This window comes from Narcine bancroftii, chromosome 8, assembly GCF_036971445.1.
Source record: "Narcine bancroftii isolate sNarBan1 chromosome 8, sNarBan1.hap1, whole genome shotgun sequence".
Classification (NCBI taxonomy): domain Eukaryota; kingdom Metazoa; phylum Chordata; class Chondrichthyes; order Torpediniformes; family Narcinidae; genus Narcine; species Narcine bancroftii.
In genome coordinates, this window is record NC_091476.1 from 62,095,522 (window position 1) to 62,119,220 (window position 23,699).

Genomic DNA, 23,699 nt, shown 5'->3' on the forward strand with positions numbered 1-23,699 from the left:
TTAAGATCTCCCCCATTGTGTGAGGCTCCACACATAGTTGCACCACTCTGATCTCTAGGGAACCAATTTTGTCCCCTACTGGCCGTTTCATATACTTATAGAACCCCTTTGGGTTTACTTTCACATTATCTGCCAGAGCAACCCCATGTTTTCTTTTTGCCTTCCTGATTTCCTTCTAGAGTATCTTCTTACATTTTCTCTACTCTTCTAGTACCTCATTTGCTACTCAGTTTCCCATACTGCTGTTCACCTCTGTCTTCTTAACCAAATCACCAATATACCTCGGAAGCCAAGGTTCCTTATGCCTGTTAACTTTGCCTTTAATCCTGTCAGGAACATGCAAACTCTGCACTCTCAAAATTTCCCCTTTGAAGGCCTTCCTCTTACTGAGCGCATCCTTGCCAGAAAACATCTGATCCCAACCTACTTCCTAGATCCTTTCTTTTCCACAAAATTGGCCTTTCTCCAATTTAGAATCTCAACTCGAGGTTGGGTGAAGGGGGCAGAGGTTGGGTGAGGGGGAAGGGGGTGGGTGAGGGGGAGAGGATGGGTGAATGGGGCAGGTAGGTGAAGGGGGCAGAGGGTGGGTGGGGGGCAGAGGGTGGGTGAGGGGGAGAGGATGGGTGAATGGGGCAGGTAGGTGAAGGGGGCAGAGGGTGGGTGAGGGGGCAGAGGCTGGTGAAGGTGCTGCCCGCTGGGCCGGTTCAGAGAGCGGGTTAACCGGCGGGAACCAGGAGCAGCCGGAACCAAAGTTCAGCCGCTCGGTTTGTCCGGCCGGACCCGGCGAGGGCGACGCACGCGGGACGGACCAGCATGGCGGCGCGATGGAACCACGTTTGGGTCGGGACGGAAACGGGAATCTTGAAGGGTGAGGGAGTGGGGTCTGAGGCGGGAGGGGAATGGGGTGGAGGGAAGGAGAGGAGAGGAGTGAGGTCTCAGGGGAGGAGGGGGAGTGGGTGATACAGAAGGAGGGAGGGGTAAGGGAGTGAAGAGGGAATTAGGGTGAGTTGAGGGGGAATAGAGAGGAGGAGGCGGCGGCAACGGGTGAGGAGGTGAAGAGAGGAGGAGGTGAGGTGAAGAGCAGTTGATGGGAGGGGGTGAAAAAGGAGTGCGGAGGGGTTGGGTTGAGTTGAGGATGGGAGGAGGAGAAGGGGTTGAGGAGGAGGGGATGGACTGCGTAGAAAAAAAGAGGCAGCAGGAGGAAAGGGAGGAATGGTGCGGAGAGGGTGATGGGGTGTGAAGAGGGGAAGTGTGTGGAGAAGAGGGCAGAAGATGAGGAGGAGGAGGGAGTGTGGTGGGAAGGGATGGAGGGGAGTGGGTGCAGAGGGGCATGTGGAGAGGGAGAAGTGGCATGGGGAGAGGAGGAGGGATGGAAGGGGTAAATGGAGAAAAGTAGGTTGAGGAGAAAGATGGAGGAGGTCTGGGGTAGTGAGGCAGTATAGGGGAAGCAGTGAGAAGGGGAATAGAAATTGAGGAAGGAGGAGGTGAAGGGTGCTGAGGAGCGACAGAGTCCTACAGCACAGAAAACAGGCCCTTTATCCGAACTCCTCCATGCCAAACAAGCTGGCCTCATTCACCTGCGATCAGCCCATGTCTCTCTCAAACTTTACTATCCGTGTACCTGTCCAAATGTCTTTAAACCATTACAACTGTCCCTGCCTCTTATCACTTCCTCTGGCAGGTTGTTGCACACACCCATGACCCTCTGTGTAAAGAAGGTGTCCCCAGGTTTCTAAATCTTACCCCCTTGCTTCACATAGAACACTACAGCACGGTACAGGCCCTTTGACCCTCGATGTTGTGACAACCCATATGTTCCTTAAAAAAAAGTACTAAACCCACACGATCCCATAATCCACTTTTTTTTCATCCACGTGTCGAAGACTCTCTTAAATACCCCAATGTTTCAGCCTCTACCACCACCACCCTTGACAAGGCATTCTAGGCCCCCGCAACTCTCTGTGTAACAAAAACTTACCCCTGACGTCACCCCTAAACCTTTGTCCCTTCACTTTCTACACGTGCCCTCTGGTGTTTGCTGATCTTGCCCTGGGAACCATGCGCTGGCTGTCCACCCTATCTATGCGTCTCATAATCCTGTACACCTCTATCAAGTCTCCTCTCATTCTTCTACACTCCAAAGAGAAAAGTTCCCACTCTGCAAACCTTGCCTCATGAAACTTGTTTTCCAATCCAGGCAACATCCTGGTGAATCTCCTCTGCACCCTCTCCACAGCTTCCACATCCTTCCTATAATGAGGTGATCAGAACTGAACACAAAACTTAGTGTGGTCTCACCAGAGATTTGTAGAGCTACAACATGACCTCCTCTCAACTCCCCTATTAATGAAGCCCAGCATCCCATAGGCCTACTTAACTATCCTATCAACCTGCACGGCGACCTTGATAGATGTATGGATTTGAACCCCAAGGTCCCTCTGTTCAACCACACCGTTAAGTAACCGACCATTAACCCTGCACTCACTCTTCTGGTTTGTCCTTCCAAAATGCATCACCTCACACTGATCTGGATTGAACTCCATCTACCACTTTTCCGCCCAACTCTGCATCCTGTTGATATCTTCTTGTAACATTCAGCTCCATCCACAACTCCTCCATCCTTCGTGTCACCCACAAACTTACTCACCCATCCTTCTGCCTTTTCATCCAGGTCATTTATAAAAATCACAAAAGAGCAGGGATCCCAGAACAGATCCTGGCGGAACTTCACTAGTCACTGACCTCCAGGCAGAAAAGTTTCCTTCCACTACTGCTTTCTGCTTTAGTCCTACAAGCCAATTTTTTAAAATCTACACAGCTAAGGTTCCCTCTAGTTTTAGAAACCCCCCCCCCCTTACTTTTGTTGGGTGGGGGGGGGGAAGGGAAGGAAGATTGACCATTCACTCTATTCATGCTCCTCATTTTTTATCCATAAGGACACCGCTCAGTCTCCAAAATTCCAGGGATAAAAATCCAGCCTGACCTTGTAACTCAAGCCCTCCAATTCAGCTGACACTCCATAAATCATTTCCACCTTAACGAGATGTTTCTTTTAGCGCATTAAACTCCCATGGTGTGGTTTCACCACCGTCTTGAGATGTCCAAACTCTAAATGATCTCCTGGTCGAAGCCAAGCATGCCAGATGTGTTCATCACCACTCTGTCTGCCTGTGTCGCCACTCTCAAGGAACTGTGTACCTGTACTCATTGGAATGAAGGGAGGGGGTGGGATCTCGTTGAAATGATTCCAATGTTGAAAGTCATTGACATAGTCAATGTGAAAAGTTGGTTTCCCACCACATGAGTTGCATGACTAGGTTCAGGAACAGCCACTACCCCTCCACCATCAGACCCCTCAACGACAAACTCAATCGGGGACCGATTTAAGGACTCTAACTTGTGCACTTTACGGATTTTCTTTTCGTTCTTTCTGTATTACAGTCAGTTTGTTTACATTCATTATCTGTTTATAGTTCTTTGTTTACGTGTTTTACGCCATGTACGGTTTATTTTTGTACTACAGTTAGTCCTCGACTTCCGACCTATGTGAATTACGTCCACTGCACGTGACCAAATTTAAAAAAATATATTAAAACCACTTTTGTATTAAAGGTACTGTATACAGTGGGTCCCACTCACAATGGCAGCCCAGTCCCTGTTTCCTGTTCCCCGTGACAGCCCAAGCTCCCCCATCCCCATCGGCAGCCGAGGAAAACATTCCCTGCGTCAGCCCGAGCTTCCCGTTCCCCACAGAAGCCTGAGCTCCCCGTCAGCAGCAGAGCTCTTTGTTCCCCAGCAGTAGCCCAAGGTCTCCAATCCCCTTACAGCCTGCGATCCCCATCCCCCCGTCGGCAGTCCAAATTCCCCATCAGCAGCCCAGAGTCCCCGCTCCCCACGGCAGCCCGAGCTCCCCGTTAATGGTTCATTTGTTGAATGTTACATGACCTCGGCTAATGACCAACCCGAGTTGTAACGAATCCTTCAGTTCCCATTACAGCTGTAATTCGAAGACTAACTGAAACAATTAGTGGGAATTCTGCCACACCCACAGGAAGAAGGAATCTCAGGATGTGTGCATCTACACTGACAATTTCTGAATTTGATGGGAGAAAGTCAGACTTTTCCCCCTAAATCTTTCACTCTAAAGCCACGTCCATCTCTCCCAATCTAAGTGGGAAAAGCTGACTCACATCCACTCTGTCTGCACCCCTCATAATTTGAAATACATCGATCAAATCACCCTTCATTCTTCCATGGTCCAAAGAATAAAGTCCTAACCTGTTTAATCTTTTCCTGTAATTCAGTTCCTGAAGACATGTAACATCCTAGTAAGTCTTCTCTACCCTCTTTCAATCTTATTGATATCCCTCCTCTAGTTAGGTGACCAGAGCTGCACACAATATTCCTAATTTGGCCTCAGCAATGTTTTATACAACCTCACTGTAACACCCCAATTCCAATACAAAATACTTTGGTTTATGAAGGTCAAGTTGCCAAAATCTCTCTTTACAACCCTGTCCACTTGTGACGCCACTTTCAAGGAATTGTGTATCTGAATTCCCAGATCCCTCTGTTCTACCACTCTTGTCAGTGCCCGACCGTTCCCAAATCCCTCTGTTCTATCGCACTCCTCAGTGCTGAACCGTTCCTTGATCCCTTTGTACTACCGCACTCAGTACCCGACCATTCCAAGATCCCTCTGTTCTACCACTCTCCCCACGACCCGACCGTTCCCGGATCCCTCTGTTCTACCGCTCTCCGCAGTGCCAAACCACTCCTAGATCTCTCTGTTCTACCACTCCGCTAAGTGCCTGACCATTCCCAGATCCGTCTGTTCTATCGCTCTCCTCAAAACCCGATCATTCCCAAATCCCTCTGTTCTACCGCTGTCCGCAGTGCCCAACTATTCTCGGATCTCTCTGTTCTACCATTCACCTCAGTGCTCGATCGTTCCCAGATCCCTCTGTTCTACCGCTCTCCACAGTGCCCACCCGTTCCCAGATCTCTCTGTTCTACCACTCCGCTCAGTTCCCGACCATTCTCAGATCCCTCTGTTCTACCACTCTTGTCAGTGCCCAACCGTTCCCAAATCCCTCTGTTCTATCGCACTCCTCAGTGCCTGACCGTTCCCAGATCCCTTTGTTCTACGCACTCAGTACCCGACCATTCCAAGATCCCTCTGTTCTACCACTCTCCCCACGACCCGACCGTTCCCGGATCCCTCTGTTCTACCGCTCTCCGCAGTGCCAAACCACTCCTAGATCTCTCTGTTCTACCACTCCGCTAAGTGCCTGACAGTTCCCGGATCCCTCTGTTCTATCGCTCTCCTCAATACCCGATCATTCCCAAATCCCTCTGTTCTACCGCTGTCTGCAGTGCCCAACCATTCTCGGATCTCTCTGTTCTATCACTCTCCTCAATACCCGATCATTCCCAGATCCCTCTGTTCTACCGCTGTCCGCAGTGCCCAACCATCCTTGGATCTCTCTGTTCTACCATTCACCTCAGTGCTCGATCGTTCCCAGATCCCTCTGTTCTACTGCTCTCCACAGTGCCCACCCGTTCCCAGATCTCTCTGTTCTACCACTCCGCTCAGTTCCCGACCATTCTCAGATCCCTCTGTTCTACCGCTGTCCGCAGTGCCCAACCATCCTTGGATCTCTCTGTTCTACCATTCACCTCAGTGCTCGATCGTTCCCAGATCCCTCTGTTCTACTGCTCTCCACAGTGCCCACCCGTTCCCAGATCTCTCTGTTCTACCACTCCGCTCAGTTCCCGACCATTCTCAGATCCCTCTGTTCTACCGCTCTCCTCAGTGCCCAACCATTCCCAGATCCCTCTGCTCTACCACTCTCCTCATTGCCCGACTGTTCCCAGATCCCTCTGTTCTACCACTCTCCTCAGTGCCCGACCGTTCCCTGATCTCTGTTCTACAGCTCCCTTCAGTGCCCGCCCGTTCCCAGATCCCTCTGTCCTGCCGCTCTCCCCAGTGCCTGACCGTTCCCAGATCCCTCTGTTCTACCGCTCCCCTCAGTCCCTCTACCATTTACCTTGTATGTCCTTCCTTGGTTTGTTCTTCCAAAATACAACATCTCACACTTGTCTGTATTCAATTCCATCTCTCCCTTTCTGGCTCATGTTTCCAGCTGGTCCAGAATCCTCTGCAAAGCCTGAAAGCTTTCCTCGCTGTCCACAATGCCTCCAATCTTAGTGACATCAACAAATGACATTACAGGTGAAAGAGAAGCAAAAACGAACCCCCTCAGAGACGCTGTGTCTGTGCATTTGCCTCCAGGGCTCCTTCAGCCACAAAGACTCCTTTTTGATCCATCGGCAACCCAATCTCCATATCAGAAATACTTCAGCATCCGAGGCCCCGTTGGGAGCTCTTCTTGCCCTCGGCGCCCATGAAACAGTGTCCAGCAGCCCCATAGGACACAGCCTCTATGTTCGCGGAGAGAGGAATGAATCTGTGAACTGCTCAGCCCCAGGAAACAGTGGAGGCTGCCTCATCAAGACACAGAGATAGATTTTTCTGCAGAGGGGATTTAAGGGTTATGGGGAACAGGTGGAGCTGAGACCATGGTCAGATCAGCCATGATTTTATTGAATGGCGGAGCAGGCTAGATGGGCCAGATGGCCGATTCAGATTTATTGTCCGAGTACGTACATGACATCACATACAACCTTGAGATTCTTTTTCCTGCGGGCTTGGCAAAATTACCATTTATTGGTAGTGCAAAAAAATAACTGAACACACGTAAAGAAATATAAGCAAACTGACTGTGTAAAACAGAGAGGAATGTGAGGATGTCTGATTGAGTTTGTCATTGAGGAGTTTGATGGTGGAGGGGGAGCAGCTGTTCCTGAACCTGGTGGTGCAAGTCTTGTGGCCCCGACATCTCTTTCCTGATGGCAGCAGTGAGAACAGAGTGTGTGCTGGGGGGTGAGGGTCTTTGATGATTGTTGTTGCTCTCCGACAGCAGCGTTCCCTGTCGATGTTCCCGATGGTGGGGAGGGTTTTGCCTGTGATGTCCTAGGCTGCGTCCACTACCTTTTGTAGAGCTTTATGTTTGGGGGTATTGTTGTTTTCCCCCCCCGCCCCCGCCCACGGTACCAGCATGTGATGCAGGCAGTCAGCACACATCTGTAGAAATTTGCCACGGTTTTCCAATGCCACACCAAACCTGAGGTGGTTGAGGCGCCTACGAGCTTTCCCCATGTCGTCATTCATGATAGTTGGGTCCAGGAAAGATCCTCTAAGATGGTGACTCCCAAGAACTTAAACGTGCTCACCCTCTCCACCTCTGATTCCACCCCCCCCCCCCCCCCCATGATGACTGGATTGTCCACCTCCCGAAGCTAACAATGACTTGTGCTCCTGTTTCTGATGCTCTTAACACCTGCTTCTGTACCCCACCCAGGTGTCAATCTGCAGCAGAAACGAGCCACCAACTACACGAATATCTCCACCTTGAGCCGGGACCAAGAGATCTGCGCCATGTGCTGGGGCTACCCTCCGGAGTCTGAGGTAACTGGGTATTCCGGGGTTGGGGGGGGTGGGTGTTTTTAAACATAAAGCCCCTGAGAAAGCAGATTTTAGAATGTGATTAAAAAAAATATCCATTTTAAAATGTTGACAGGAAGGGGGAAAAGGGAAGGCTGCCATTGTGGGCTGCGTTCCTTTCTTGTTCCCTGCACAGGAGCGGAGAAGGAGCTCCTGATTTGGTGTGAGATTAGCTAACGAATTCCATGAGATTTTTAAGGAATGTGGAGCAGTTGATTCGAATGTTCCAGAAAACTACTGGTTAAAAACTATACCTGAGGTGATATTATAAACCATGAGTTATTGTGTAGGCCAATCTTTAAAACTTAAAAAAAATGTCACCCTTGAAATCTGGGTCATCCTATGCGAAAGGTATAAATTCTGTTCCTTGACAACGGTCTCATCGCAGCCACCAACTCCAACGCCATCCCCGATAGTTATTTGCAAAGTCTCAAGCATGCCTCTGCGGGGTCCATCGGCTCAGTCCAACAGCCGTTGTCTCTGTCCAGGCTTTAAACTGCCTGTTACGGGAGCCAAACGGTGGTATATTTTAAAATATCAAATAAGATTCAAACCTCTATATGATCATTGTGATTTGTTTGTAGCAGCATCCACTGGTCAGCAGTCAGTGCCATATTTTAGTGGGGGTGGGGTCATCTTATTGCAAAGGGCATCGCTCACGACCAACATTTTTGGTGGAAATTCTGGGCCGTCCAATGCAGAGTTGTCCTATGTAATGGTAGTGTCCTTTGTAGTACGTTTGCTGCTTGTGGCAGGGCCTCTTGCTGTAACGGAGTTCTCAAGCTTTGCAAAGTGATTAAAAGTTTGTTATTGCAGCTGTATTGGTGGACCTTTGGTCCACTTTAACACCCTATCAGAGGTTGTGCTGGGTTGACATCTCCACTGCGGCATGAGGGGCTGGAAGGCGTCCAGCTGTCATTTCAGAAACAGAATTTATTGCCATAAAGTAAACGCACAACGCCGGAGAAACTCAGCCATTCAAACAGCGGACTTTATATTAGCAAAGATAAAGATACATCACCAATATTTCGGGCTTGAGCCCTTTGTCCAGGTGCGACAAGATGTCAGCAGGCGCTCGAACAAAATGGCAGGGGAGGAGCACAGGCCCACAGACTGGAGGTAATAGGTGGATGGGGTGGGGGGGAGGACAGCAAACAGGGGGAGGGATGCCTCTATGAATGGAGAGGGAAGGGGGCAGAGGGATGGGGAAGAGAGGGAGTACGGGGTGTGGGCCAGCAGAAACCGGAGGTCGACGTTAACGCCGTCCGGTTGGAGAGGGCCCAGGCGGGAAGTTGCTTCTCCAATTCGCGGGTGGTCTTGGTTTGACAGCACGAGGCCATGGACAGTTGTGCCAGTGCCGGGGGGTGGAGGGGGGCACGGAATCGAAATGTCCATTCAGAATTCTAGCGGCGGAGGGGGAAAAGCTGTTCTTGTGTCGCTGGGTGTTCATCTTTTGCCTCCTGATGAGAAGAGGGCGTGGCTTGGGCAGTGAGGGGTCCTTGAGGATGGAGGGTGTTTTCTTGTACATGTCCTCGATGGAGTGGAAACTAATGCCCGTTATGGCACTGGCCAAGTTCGCAACTCTCTCGCCTTTTTCAGTCCAGAAAGTGACGCCGCCAGCCAGAATACTCGCCCTGGTTCACCTGTAGAAATTTGCAGGAACCTTTGGTGACGTGCCGAATCTCAAACTCCGAATGAAGTGCAGCTGCTGGTGAGGCTTCCGCAAGGTTGCCTCGGTGTGAAGTGCCCCAGAACACCCAGGAGTTTATTGTTCTTTACTGCATCCGGTACCCTCGTTGTGGCCTTCTCTGCATCAGGGAGACTGGTCGCAGACTGGGAGATCATTTTGTTGAGTACCTGCAATCTGTCTGCAGCAAGGCCAAACATTTCAATTCCGCACCCCATCTCCGCACCGACGAGTCTGCCTGATCAGGGCCTGGTTCAAATTAGAGGAACAGCACCCCTTATTTCTTCAGGGCACATTAACATCCCCCTCCAATGTCCCTTAAACCTCCTTCCCCCATCTCTCTCCTTCCCTATCCCTCTGTTTCTTTCCCTACAGCTCCCCCCTCCTTCTCTCTCCTGTCAGAGAGCTACCCCTACCCCTGTCACCACAGCTTTTTCTTCTTCTGTCCTCCCACCTCTGACCTCTACCTCTTCTCCTGCACACCTTCCCCCCCCCCCCCCATCCCCCCTCTTCTCCTCCCTCCCCCCAACCTTTTTATCCAGGCGCCAGCCTGCTTTTAGCTCATTTTGCCCATCAATCTACCAGGATCATTGTCTGAAAAGGGTGCGCAAAATCATCGAGGACCCCTCCCCCCCCCCCCACCACCTTCTTGGCCTCTTTCAGCTGCTCCCGTCGGGGAAGAGATACAGGAGGATGAGGAACAGCTTCTTCCTACTGGCAGTGAGAACGCTGAACGAGCAAAGGGACTGCTCACACAAACCCTCCGAGACTCTCGTATTCATGAAACTGTAACTTAAGGTGGTCTGTGAGTGGAAAGAAAAAGTTCAAGTAAACCACTGGTATATTTGAATTCTTTTCCTGTATATTATTGGTCTCTGTGTGTTACGGCTGGTGGTGTGTCTGCATGTGTTGCACCGAGGACTGGAGAACACTGTTTCGTCAAGGTGTACGTGTGCAATTAGATGACAATAAACATAACCTGACTTTCTCATCGCTGTCCAAATGTCTGTCGAGCATAACATTTCTACCACTTCCTCTGTCAGCTCATTCCACCCCTTTCTGTGTGAAGGAGGAGCCCCTAGTCTCCTTTTAAATACTTCTCCATCCCACCTTAAATTGTGCCCTCTTCGCTTTGCCTGCTCTGGGGAAAACAACCGTGAAATTCCACCTTATCCACATCCCTCACGGTTTTGTAAACCTGGATAAGGCCTCCCACACTGCAGGGAGAAACGTCCCAGCCTCTCCTTATCATTCAAGCCTTGTGAATTTATCTTCGCAGCTGAATTGTCTGTGTTTTCCACGGCCCAGTGAGCTGAACCGTGCAAAAAGCCCCCAAGTGTGGATCCACCCACATTCTGGACAGAACCGGAACTTACTGTAATGCACAGGTCTCACAAAATTTGTTGTTTTGCGGCAGTGTCCCAGCTGCAGAAATTGCTGTAAGTTACATTTTTAATAAAATATAAATTAATGCACAAAGAAGAGAGGAAGTGAGGTGGAGTCTGTGGTTCGCAGAAATCTGATGGCGGAGGGGAAGAAGCTGTTTTTGTACCATTGGGTACTCGCCTTCAGGCTCCTGAACCTCCTTCCTGGAGGAGAGGGGGGTGGGGGTCCTTGAGGTTAGAGACTGGTTTCTTGAGACCCCGCCTCTTGTTGCTGTCCTTAATGGAGTGAAGCCTGATGCCCGTGATGGTGCTGGGTGAGTGCGGGAGGCAATTTTGTGTAATACGTGTTCTGTGCTATTGCATTGTAGTGTTCGCGCTACGCGGGCGCAGAGATGAACAACAAAGCCTTGGGAAATGAGACTGGTTTATTGCTCTGTCCGTTGTGCTTATACGGGGTCCTAGGCGCTGACATCAAGGCACTGGCAGATGACGGCTGGTGTCACCCCCCCCCCCCCCCCACCAAGGATCGCGCGTTCATCGGCCATTTTGTGGGCCGGTCCGTGTCTCCGTGCACGGGCCGCTACATGACAATAGAGTTCTTCGCACAGAGAGTGGTGGGTGCAACAGGATCTTTTAAAGGACCATTCAATAGTTACGAGGAACTGAGAAAAGTGGAGAGTCTTGCAGTCAGGAAATTCTAGGCAGTTGTTAGAGTAGGTTATTAGATTGGCACAACACTAGGGCAAAGGTGGCCTGTACTGTGTTGTAGATTTCTGTCTGCTGTCTGAAATTGGGCTTTCTGATAGACAACATCAGGCTGAACACAAAGATGGTTTCAGATTTGCAGTATCAGTATCATTGAATTCAGTGTGTTTGATTGCATCGTGACTCTGACACACCGCGTCAGTTCAACTGACCTCAAAACGTTTTGCCGCCGATTTTCGTTTGCTCAGCGGCTGATGCGTCTCGCGTCCGTGTCCAACAATAGTCGGCCCGCACCGAGGGATTCCAGTTGGCCCCCGATACCACTTTTCCAACGTCCTGGCGAAACCTTGGTCACCAAGATCAGCAGGGCAAGGGCGGATCCAAGGGCGGATGCAACGACACGTTCCCGGTTTTGTGCGCTTGAAGCAGACTTCACATAGGACAGGAAATCACAAAAATGGGTTACCGTAAATATGCGTGTATAATGTGTTTCAAGTATAATGTGGCCCCCATTTTTGAGGGGGAGAAGGGAGAAAATTTTACCCCCGAGTATAATACGACCCCACCTTTTTATTGGCCCAAAATCATCATGGAAGTGCCACTTTGACAGGTTGTTTCGAATGGTGGCCGCCATTACCGCACTGCATTGTGGGAGAAAAATGGTGTGTGCTGAATGAAATTACAAAATTATCATAGTAAACATAATCAATTTATCGTTCAAAATATAGACGTAAATAAAAAGAAAAACATTATTTATTTTTAAATCATTCAAAATCAGACTCATCATTATCAGGTGCTCCAAAAAGCACTTCCCATTCTTTTCTGTTGATCTTTTCATGTGTCCCATGCTCCTTCCTTAACTTAATCACAAATTTGTGAAACCTAATTATCTTGTCATCTATGTCACTGGGAAGCTTCTGTGATATCTTGGTTCTCTGTCGTGTGGCCAGGGAGTGCCTCTTCATAAACCTCTGACACCTACCATTTGACACCTTGAATGTGCCACTTGCTCCATATCTACGATCTTTCTGCAGTTTCCTAGCTTGAAGCTGGATATGGAAACAGGTGGTGACGTAGCCATCCTTTCTCCACCTTTCTACCCAGTCAACCAGTGCCTTCTCCAGATCTGGATACAGAGCCTGCTTTCCCCTACGAGCACATTTGGTCGTGGGCAGCTCAGCTGTCTCTGATTTCTGCTTCCTCCAAAGCTGAATTCTCTGGAGGCTGCACCGTTGTTATTGCTTTCTGCATTCTTGATCACTTTCAGTTTAAATGATGCATCGTAAGTGCTGCGTTTTCTCTTCATTCCAGGAGAATCCATCATGTAAAAAAGTTAGAGCAACAGCAAAGTACGCGTATCTAGAATAACTGTTATTTTCCCATTTATATAAGCAACATTTATGTCATTACCTCTCTTTATCATGTACTTCAAAGGTTGATGGATTTGTTATGAGTTTCTACTTATGTAGTTCCATTTGTAGTTAAGTGGTGTCTTTTAAAAAAATCTTGGATTCATGTGACCATGTATCACCAATGTAAACAAAACCATGTGGTAAATCAGTCAATGTAGGCAGCTGCTGATAATCTTACTGATTGTTAAACCTGGCAGAAAAGATTGTTAAAATAATAACCTCATGTGTAATGCAACCCCCTACTTTAAGCTCGAATTTTGGTCCAAAATTTTCAAATTATACACGCATATTTATGGTATATCTATAAAGGGGCACGTGATAGGAAAATGTTAAGGTGATTCTTGTGATCAGTAGCTCAAAATCCATAAAATACATGCAAAGGTTCCTCATTGTCCAGATACTTGCCTGTTTATTTTCTCTTTGCCCGCCCTGGCACATTGCAGTGATTTGATTTACACTGTTACAGTTGGGGCATCTTGTGAACCTGACTGACTGCAGCTGGTAAGAATCTCCATGCATCTGCAGGTTGTGCTTGCACACCTGATGAGACACTCCCATTTCGCCTCAATTCTGCTTTGGAGACACTGCGCGCCAGCAGGTCCTTCCTGCCCTCGAGCCGGTGGCACCTAGATTCAACCCGTGTGGCCATCAACCTTACTAGCCCCAACCTACCCTCCCCATCTGTCTTCAGAGCCTGGGGGGTGGGGGGGAAACCGGAGCATCCAGAGGTCACGGGGAGAATGTACAAACTCACAGCTGGTGGGCAGATTTGAGCCTGGATCGCTGGTGCCGTAATAACGTCAGGCTGAAGGACGCGGGAGCTTTGGAGAGGGTGCAGAGACGATTTATTGGGATGTTACCTGGTCTTCGAAAACTAGGTTAACTGAGGTGGGGCTTTCCTCTGTGGAGTGGAGAAGGATGAGAGGACTACAAGACTGGGAAAAGATAGGGCAGACAAGAGCAAATGGCAGGGATATATGGTGAGGGGAAACGTCAGGGATCAGTTTATACATCAAGAGCAGTGAGTACCTGGAATGTGTTGCTGGGGGTGGAGGCTGGTACAATAGGCATGAAAACGGTTAAGGGTGTGAAGTAGGGAAGATTTAGATTGTGAATGGGTTTATAGAGGTCAGCACAACTTTGTGGGCCGAAGGGCCTGTACTGTGCTGATTTTTATACATACAGCAAGGTAACAGACCCTTCCAATCCGTGAGCCGGTGCCACCCAATTAACCCAATTAATCCCGGTATGGTTTTGGAGATTGGGAGCTGTACAAACTCCTTACAGACAGTGCTGGATTGGAACCAGGGTCATTGACGCTGTGACAGTGTCACGTTACCCACTGGGCTAATCGTGCCTGCTCTAGGCTGTGAGACTTTTCATGTGGTTTAACATCCAATCTGAAGGACTCCTGATGATGGAGAACAATGTACTTTAGACAGCTCTCCCCTGGTCCCACCCTCCATCACTGGAGCTCACTCTGTGTTCACCCTTCTGTCTCACCCCCCCCCACTGTGTCTGCCCCTCTGTCTCTCCTGCCCCTCTGTCTCTCCTGCCCCTCTGTCTCTCCTGCCCCTCTGTCTCTCCCACCCCTGTGTCCGCCCCTCTTGTCTCCCTGCCCCTCTGTGTCCGCCCCTCGTCTTCCCGCCCCTCTGTGTCTGCCCCCCTTGTCTCCCCTGCCCCTCTGTGTCCGTCCCTCTTGTCTGTCTGCTACTTTTGTCTCCCCCGCCCCTCTGTCTTCCCCACCCTCTGTATCCCTGCCCCTCTGTGTTCGCCCCTCTTGTCTCCCCCGCCTCTCTGTGACCGCCCTGCTGCTTCCACCCCCATCCCTCCATTTCCACCCCTTGTTAGGGGCTGAGTGAGAGACATCCCTCTCCCCCTTTTCCCCTGCATGCCTGCTGATCGTCTCTGCCATCCCCTTCAGGTGCTGCTGGGCTGTTTGAATGGCACAGTGAAAGTATTTAGCACGGAAAAGGAGAAGTTCACAGAATTCCGGGATTGTTCCAGAGGGGAAGGGCCTTTCCGGGGCCTGGCCACGTACGACAGGTGAGGGACCTGGGTCGAGGAGACGCATATGGGAGGGGGTAGCAACTAATTCATAAACCGGGGGAAGCTGAATGTCAGGGAGTCTGCTCGTTCAAGGATTCTGATGGTCCAACGTCTAACTCCCTTTCTCCTCCAGAGCATCAGCTCATGTTCCAGACTGTGGGACTGTGCATGGCTGGGATCAGGAATGGGGGAGGGGGGTGGGTTAGATTCAAGTTCAAGGTTCAAGATTTGTTTATTGTCATGTAATAAAGCGGGTGTGTATTTATTACATAAAGTTGACTTGAGCCCTCCGTAAGGCAGACAGATTCACCATCGGTAGAAATTGCCCGGCGCCCTATACAGTCAGAGAAAGAGAAGCAGTGTCCGAGAATTCGCCTCCAGTTCACCACCCACACAGACTCCCGTCCAAACCATCGGTGACCTGAGCTCCAGATCCAAACCTCTGGCACGATCCGGAAGCTTCCAGCATCCTTGGCACCTTCTTGCATCCCGGTTCCGACACCATCCAACTGTACTGACGCGACTGGATGAATCAACCTTTCTCTGGACTACAGTGCAAGCACACACAATATTTTTCTCATAGGAAATGGGTTAAGGGGTCAACCACCCGGCCCATCGAGCCTGCTCTGCCTCTCAGTGCGCTCACGGCTGATTGGTGGTTCCCGACCAGTGGGCCACTGGAGGGCCACGAAAGCTTCCAAACCCACTGAGGTCGAGGCGGGTCTGAGGTCACGTCTCGGGTGACCTCGAGTGGGATGGCTACAGAGGTCATCTGGGTGCTTATGCTTATGTTGCAGTGGGCAAGGCCTTGCTTCTTGGCTGCCTGCGACAAGAATTCCTGCACGACTTCCCAGAAATCAGCTGAGAAGGACTGGCACTGGCGAGGAATTTCCACCCCCCCCCCCTCCCCCCCCACCACCTCCAACCTTCTCGTCCCCGATGATGAACTCCTGGACTTTCAGAACTATTCTGGACGTAGAGACATGTTTGAGACTTTGTCTGCTTCTGAGATTTGGCCAAAGGCGACGGATAGTTCAACGCGAGGGCAAGTCTTCCAAGGATCCTACCCTTCCCAACCACTTATCTTTGTGAATCCGGCTTTTCGATATTGCCGATGTTGAAGGCAAAGGCACAAAACCTCACGGGAGTGGAGGCAGGCCTTGGGTGTGCATCATCTACAACAGAACCAAGGGTGTGGTAAAGAAACGTCAAGAGCAGAGGGTCTCATTACCGTGGCTCGAGCTTTGATTGGGAGTTTTTAATGTTCAGTGTATTCTTTAGTTCTTTCAAAATGTTAAATAAAGTACTTTAAATGAGATAAAGCTGTGTTTCTTACAGAACTGCCTTTGACTTGAAAACATTGCTCAGTCATTGACACAAGTGGGCCATGCCACATTAGGCCGGATGCCTGGTGGGCCTTCGACCGATAAGGGTTGAGAGCCACTGCGGTAGGTTATTTAATTGCTGCCCCACACATCCTTCCATAGAAGGCTATAGCACCGAAAACAGGCCATTTGGCCCCTTTAGTCCATGTCAACCATCATCACCTCCAAACCTCTCCCATCCAATTTATTCTTAAAACACATGATCGAGCCCAAACCCACCATGTCATGTGGCAGCTCATTCCACACTCCCACCCCTCTCTGAGTGAAGAACCTCCCCCTAATGATCCCCCTTTCAGCGTAAAACTATAGCCTCTCATATTTATCTCCACCCAATCTATATGGAGGGAGCCAACTCGCATCCACTCTGTACTTCTCATAATCTTGTAAACCTCGATTAAATCTCCCCTCATACACGCCAAGGAATAAAGTCCCAGCCTGTTTAATCTTTACCTGAAACTGAAGACCCGGCAACATCCCAGTTAATCTTCTCTGTCCTCTTTCAATCTTACTGATATCCTTCCTGTAGTTTGGTGCCCCAGAACTGCACACAATACTCCATATTTGGCCTCTCCAATGTGTTAAACAACTTCCCAACTCCCAGACTCAATACTTTGATTTATAAAGGCTAAGATGCCAAAAGCTTTCTTTACAACCTGCGACACCACCTTCAGGGAACGATGTACCAGTATCCCCAGATCTCTCAGCTCCTCCGCACTTCTCAGTGCCCTACCATTTACTATCCTACCTTGATTGGCCCTACCTTGATTGCCTGCATTAAACTCCATCTGCCATTTTTTGGTCCACTCTCCCAGTTGGTCCAGATCCCTCCGCAAGCTTTGAAAATCTTCCTCGCTGTCCACAATGCCTCCGATCTTCATGTCATCAGCGACCTCTCAGGCCATACATTTTTCACACGGTAAGGTATTTAAATCCTGCCCCTCCCTCCACTGCCCTCCCAGTTGTGCAAAAGGTATCAGCGGGGGATTGTGGGAGAGAACAAGTTGCAAAGAGAGAAGCAGAGGGGGGACACAAAAGTGCGGGAGGAACTCAGCAGGCCACGCAGCATCGACGGGAAGTGAGGGGCAGTTGTTGTTCCAGACCTGGGCCCATCGCTGGGAATGTAGACACCTTAATACAGTGGTTCACATCCTTTCTCTTTACACTCATATACAAGTAATCCCTCTGCCATCGGCGCTGTGTGATTAGTAAGGGGTTGCTGAAGGTGGTCTGCGGGAGGGAAGGAAAAGTTTGAAACCCACTGATTTAATCGTCCCTCATGGACTCATTATATGCAGGGTTTCAGAGCTCCAAAGGAAATGGGCCAATGGCAAATTTTCTCAAGCAAAATATTTCAGTGACAATTGGGTCTTGAGTAGTGGTTCTCAAGCTTCCCTTCCCACCCACATCCCACCTTAAGTAATCCCTTACTAATCACAGAGCAGTGATGGCAGAGGGGTTACTTAAAGTGGGATGTGAGTGGAAAGAAGAAGGTTGAGAACCCTGACTTAATAGAAAGGTGGGGAGGAGCACAGGCTAATGGGTAAGAGGTGGAGACAGGTGGGAGAGAAAGGAGTGATGGGGAGAGTAAAACACAATGAACATCGAACACTACAGCACAGTACAGGCCTTTCAGCCCTCAAGGTTGTGCTGTCCCTTTTTCTTTCATCCATGTGTCTGTCTAAGAATCTCTTAAATGCCCCTAATGTTTCAGCCTCCACCCCTATCCCCGCCCACAACTCTCTGCGTAAAATAAACCTCCCCCTGATGTCTCCCCTAAACTTCACTTTGTACAGACGTCCTCTGGTGTTTGCTGCCCTGGGAAACAGGCGCTGGCCATCCGCTCTGTCTATGTTTCTCGTAATCTTGTCGACCTCTATCGTTTTCTCTCATCCTTCTACGCTCCAAAGAGAAAAGTCCCAGTTCTGCTAACCTTGCCTCATAAGATTTGTTTCCCCAATCCAGGCAAAATCCTGGAGAAACTCAGCAGGTCAGACAGTGGACTTTATGTAGCAAAGATAAAGGTGCATAACCAATGTTTCGGGCTTGAGCCCTTCATCAAGATGCGAGCAAAATATAAGCAGGCACCCAAACAAACTGTTGGGGGTGGGGGGGGCGAAAGGGTAGCTCTCTGAAAAGAGAGAGAAGAGAAGGGGGTGGCGAGCTGGAGGAAAGGAGGCGGAGGGATAGGGAAAGAGAGACCAGGGGCCAGGGGTGGGTGAACGGATCCTGGAGATATTAATGCCATCCAGTTGGATGGAATAGTAGGGGTCGTTCCTCCAATTTGCGGGAGGCTGTAGGCCGACGTGGTCAGGGTGGGGAATGAGGTGTGGAACTGAAACGGTTTGCCGCTGGGAGGTAGCAGCTATTGCGGCGGACAGAGCGCAGGCGCTCGACAGAACAGTCGATTCTCCCTGTAAAAGAGATGGCCACGTCGGCAGCAGCAGATGCAGTAAAATGACCCCACGCAGTCACTCAACTTTTGCCCCTTCTCCCCTCCCACCTGTATCCACCTCTTCACCGTTCGCCTGGACCTTCCACCCTCCTCCCCTGCCCCTTTCTCTCTCCTCCCCTCACATTTGTACTCAGATGCCTGTCTACCTCTTTTTTTAAAAATCTTATTCCTGATGAAGGGCTCAAGCCCGAAACCTTGGTTCCCCTTTACTACCTCTGTTCTGGGTTCTGCTGTTTCTAAATTTACAATTAAAATTTAGACACGCAGCATGGTAACAGGCTCTTCCGCTACCTCAAATACCCTGATTAACCTACAGCACCCGTACATTTTGAACAGTGTGTGGAAACCCACACAGACACAGGGAGAACGTACAGACTCTTTACAGACAGCACCGGCTTCGAACCGTTGCGCTAACCATGCCACCTGATTCTCTGGCACTTTTGTTGTCTCCGAGATGACTGCGGTGGATTAGAGGCAGTCCACCACATCTTTGCTGAATGCAGATTCGCTGAGAGAGCATGGAGGAGAATGCATGGGTCATGGTTCATCCCCAGCAGGACAAGAGGATTCTCCGATCCACGGGCTCTTCCCAGGGCCTTGCGCAGAGACAAACGTCCAGAACTGCTGGAAGACCAACAACACACAGAGGAGTATGCTCTTTGGCAGGCCCAAAACCTGCTGGTCTTCCAGCGGGCGGACATGTTGATGCGGGAATGCTGCCAACTGGCACGTTCCAAGCCGCAGGAGTGGGCACTGAGGAATGCATGGAGGCTCGGCGCAGCCAATGCGAGGGCGCCGTGGGGGAAGACCCAAACTCTCGGGGTCCTCCCGTTACTGGGCACTGAGGGGCTGAGACTGAGGGGAAGTCCTTCAACCAGCAGAGGGGAGAGTAACAGCGAGGTGCCACCGTGGTTACAAAGATGTAAATAGGAGTTTGCGGATGTTTTGTATGACATTGAAAACCCTGGCAAACTTCTAAATGTGTCTGGTGGAAAGTGCTGACCAGCTGCATCGCAGTCTGGTATGGGGGAAACCAAAGCCCTGCAAAAAGTAGTGGGCACAGGCAAAACCCACCCCACCATCGAGAACAGGGGAACACTGCTGTCGGAGAGCAGCAACGATCATCAAAGCCCCTCACCACCCAGCACACGCTCTGTTCTCGCTGCTGCCACAAGACTCGCACCACCAGGTTCAGGAACGGCTGCACCTCCTCCATCATCAGATCCCTCAATCATGGACTCATTTAAGGACTCTGACTTGCTTCTTCCCCGCTGTCATCCGATTCCTGAATGATCAATGAACCAAAGCCACTGCCTTACCGTGACTTTTCGTGCAGTTTTTTCATTTATTGTTGTAAGGTGGTGTTTATATGAAGGTTTGAGCTGATGCTTGAATTTCGTGACTTGTTCTTGACAATAAATCCTGATTCTCTGTCAGTTGTGTACAGTTCTTTATTTGTTTACTTGTTCATGCTGTGTACATTGTTTTTTACACTACCAGTTAGTGGTAATTCTGCCGCGTCCACAGGGTTATATATGATGCACTCTGACTATAAACCTGAAAGATTATAACAAGGCACTGATACCCTCTATCAATGGGTCCAAAACCGTAGAGGGAGGAATGATAAGCTCGACTGAGGGCAGGGAGGGGGGAGGTCGGCCTTTATTCCATGGATCACAAGGGGAGGAGTTACCAGGGAGTGAGTCACCAGTGGGGGACAGGCCAGCTGCCCATTGACAGTCACATCCACACGTATTTGTATCACCACAGGTACAGTGTATGGATACCAGACTAAAGGTGGGAAGAAACTTATTTTTAAGTATTTAATATTTCCAAGGCTCGTATCAAACACTACATCATATAAATAGCATTTTAAAATGACAGGGTCTCATATGATTGCCCAAATCTCAAGCCCCCTCCCAACTGCTAATATTAAAACCAATTGTCCAAAGAAGGGGTGTTTGAGCCTGTCTTCATTAATTAGTCCTTGTCAGGCCTTCAACGCTACAAACCTAACTATAGTTTTGGGGAAGTTAATTATATCCTTAAGCCAGTACGACTCAAATAAGGTGGCTGTGTTTTAACAAGCACGTCAACTTACTTTCTAAGATGAAGTGATCTTTTCGGGGGGGGGGGCACCATATTCCAGGGCTTAATAAGCAGTGGGGGGTAGGGTGTCAGACTTTCATGTAACAGCGATGTATCTCCTGGCTCCCGCTAGTGCAATTTCCCTCTCCCAGAACCGGGTTTGATATTTTGATTGTTTTGTGCCCATAACCACAAGATTGATCAATAAATACAGTTCTGGTTCCAACAGGAAATCCACTTCTACAATTTTTGTCACCATTTCTGCCAGGTCCTATGGAAAGGATCTTTGCTTCCACGCAGAGCCAGGTCGAATGTCCAACCTCTACTCCACACCTGGAACGCCAGTCCGGAGTTTCAGATTTGAAACCGTGTCATTTTTGCGGGGTCAGGTATAAAATTGTCTGGTACCGATTAATCTGACATTAATAAATCAGAGCACAATTTTGACCAATGTTGAACCCCTTTTCCCCAAGTCCATCTCCCATCTTTCCCTCACTGGAAAGAGACTGAATGGTTTCCCTTTCGTAAAGAACTGATAGTGAATTGAGGCTATTTTTGGTTCGAGGTGAGGAGAGGGGTGTTGGGACTGAGGGGAATGTGGTTCTGGGGTTTACCCCCCCCCCCCACATCCCGTTCCTCCAGTCCCATCCCCCTCTCCCCTGCCGTGATGACCTGTCTTCTCTTGATGCTAGTCTCCAACCCTTCCTGCAGCTCTCTCATCACCTGCGTGGAATCTGGCCTCCTAAAGGTCTGGAAGGAACAGACGGATCACGTGAGAGCAAACCCATCCCCGAGGGAAAGGGGTTCTTTTTGGTGTGAGGGTGGGCGAGTCTGGGGTTGGGGGATGGCTGTGGGTCAGGAGATGGGAGGGGGCTTCCGCTGGGGTGGGAAGGTGGGTCCAGCTGATGGGGACGAGGGGGTGTTTTGTCTGGTTGGGGGGGTATGGGGACGTGCTGGCGCGGAGAGGTGGAGGTGGGGACAAGATGTGAACGAGGAATGTGTGGGTGGAGCTTTGGAGAGATGAGGGGGGTGATGAGGTAAATTCATCCCCCTGAGAGGTCAGGGCAGGGGCAGTGGAGGGCAGAAAAGGAGGGGGGTCCATGAGCTGAGGAGGATGGGGGTGTGGGGGAAGAGGTGGAGGGGAGCAAGGGAAGGGGTGATGAATGGTGGGGTAGGGGAGGGAAAACGGTGCTGGGGGGAGGGGGTGTTGGGGCATTGGAGGGAATGTGAGGGAGATGATGGGAGACAGGAAAAGAGTGGTGGGGGCAGGGCAAAGGGGCGTGGGGGCAGAGAAGGGCATCAGGGTGAAGAGCCGGGAGGGCGACTGGATGGGAGAGGGGTGATGGAGGGCAGGAGGGTGGGCCAGCATTTGGTGGGAATGGGAGGCTGAGGAGGGATGGGGGTGACGTGGAGGGCCATGTGGGTGACAGGTTTGTGTGGGGGTGATGGGGGACATGGTTAGGGGGCGGGGATGATAGGGAGCTGGGGATGGGGATTGGGGGTCTATCTTAGTGCCCTGAGCATGGAGGGGGCTGGAGTGGGGAGCTCACAGACTATGTCACCACCCCCCCCCCCCCCCCACAGGCAGAGCTGCAAGTGGGGCCCGGGGTCTGTAGGATGCGGCAGCAGTCCGACAGGATGGAGCGGGTTGCTACCGGAGGGAAGGAGAACGAGCTGAAGGTGTGGGATGTGCAGGTGTCCCAGGGCCCCGTGTTCACCGCCAAAAACGTAAGTTTTTCCCCCATCCCCCTTCCCTTTTCCATTTCTTCATTTTCCCAACTCCTACCCTTTCCCCTCATCCCCCCTACCTTTTCCCATATCCCCCTACCTTCCCCCTTCCCTTCCCCCATTCCCCCTTCCCTTTCCCATTTCCTTGTCATTTCCCCATCCCTTCATTCCCCTACCTTTCCCATCCCTTCCCACCATCCCTTCCCTTCCCTTCCCCATCACCCCCACCTTCCTCCATCCCCTTCCCTTCCCACCATTCCCTTTCCCTTCCCCATCCCCTTTTCCCTTCCCCCATTCCCCCTTCCTTTCCCCATTCCCTTACCCTCATCCCCTTACCTTCCTCCATCCCCTTCCTCATCCCCTTTCCCTTCCCCATCCCCTTTCCCCCATTCCCCACCACCTTTACCTTCACCATCACCCTTCTCCCATTCCCCATCCCCCTTCCCCTTACCTTCCCCATTCCCCATCCCACTTACCTTCCCGCACCCTTCCTCCATTCCCCATCCCCCTTCCCTCTTCCTTTCCCCAACCCATTCCCTTTCCTGTCATCCCCCTTCCCTTCCTGCCATCCCCCTTCCCTTCTGCATCATCCCCCCTTCCCTTACCCCCATCACCTCTTCCCTTCCCCCTCCACCCCATCTCCCCTTCCCTTCCCACGGACAGATGTGCAGACACACTCACAGACATGAGGGACAAGTGCGCACAGACAGACACACGGACACACAAGACATGCGGACAGACATACACAGAGAGGCACTCACAGACCCATGCACAGACACACACGTGTCCGCATCCTAGCATGTGAACACGCACAGATGCGTGCTCATGATTGTGATGTGATGTCTGGGACGTGAACGTCTGCCCGTCCTCTCTGCATCCTCTGATCCATGTGACCTGCTGTCTTCAAGGTGCGCAACGATTGGTTGGACCTGCGTGTCCCGGTTTGGGTGAGAGACGTGCAGTTCATCCCAGCTTCTGACAAAATCGTCACCTGCACAGGATATAGCCAAGTACGTACAGTACTCTGCACCAGGCAACCACAGCAGCTCCCTACCGCGGTAATAGACCTGTCCCCTCACCCCGGTTACAGACACGTCCCCGCACCCCGGTTACAGACCCGTTCCCACACCCCAGTTACAGACCGGTCCCCTCACCACGGTTACAGACCCGTCCACACATCCCGGTTACAGACCCATCCCCATGCCCCGTTTACAGTCCCCTCCCCCACCATGGTTACAGAC

The 23,699-nt window shown here is 50.6% G+C and overlaps 1 protein-coding gene across 2 annotated transcripts in view; it reads left to right on the forward strand.

Moving 5' to 3' along the window:
* The first annotated feature begins 762 nt into the window (after positions 1 to 762).
* Positions 763 to 23,699, forward strand: part of wdr74 (WD repeat domain 74) — a 31,921-nt gene continuing 8,984 nt past the window's right edge. For both annotated transcript variants that reach the window (XM_069893844.1, XM_069893845.1), the window contains exons 1-6: positions 763 to 868; positions 7,425 to 7,531; positions 14,681 to 14,802; positions 21,442 to 21,502; positions 22,315 to 22,458; positions 23,367 to 23,468. In XM_069893844.1, the coding sequence (XP_069749945.1) occupies positions 814 to 868; positions 7,425 to 7,531; positions 14,681 to 14,802; positions 21,442 to 21,502; positions 22,315 to 22,458; positions 23,367 to 23,468 (591 nt within the window). In that variant the 5' untranslated portion in view covers positions 763 to 813. The remainder of the gene's footprint in view (positions 869 to 7,424; positions 7,532 to 14,680; positions 14,803 to 21,441; positions 21,503 to 22,314; positions 22,459 to 23,366; positions 23,469 to 23,699) is intronic.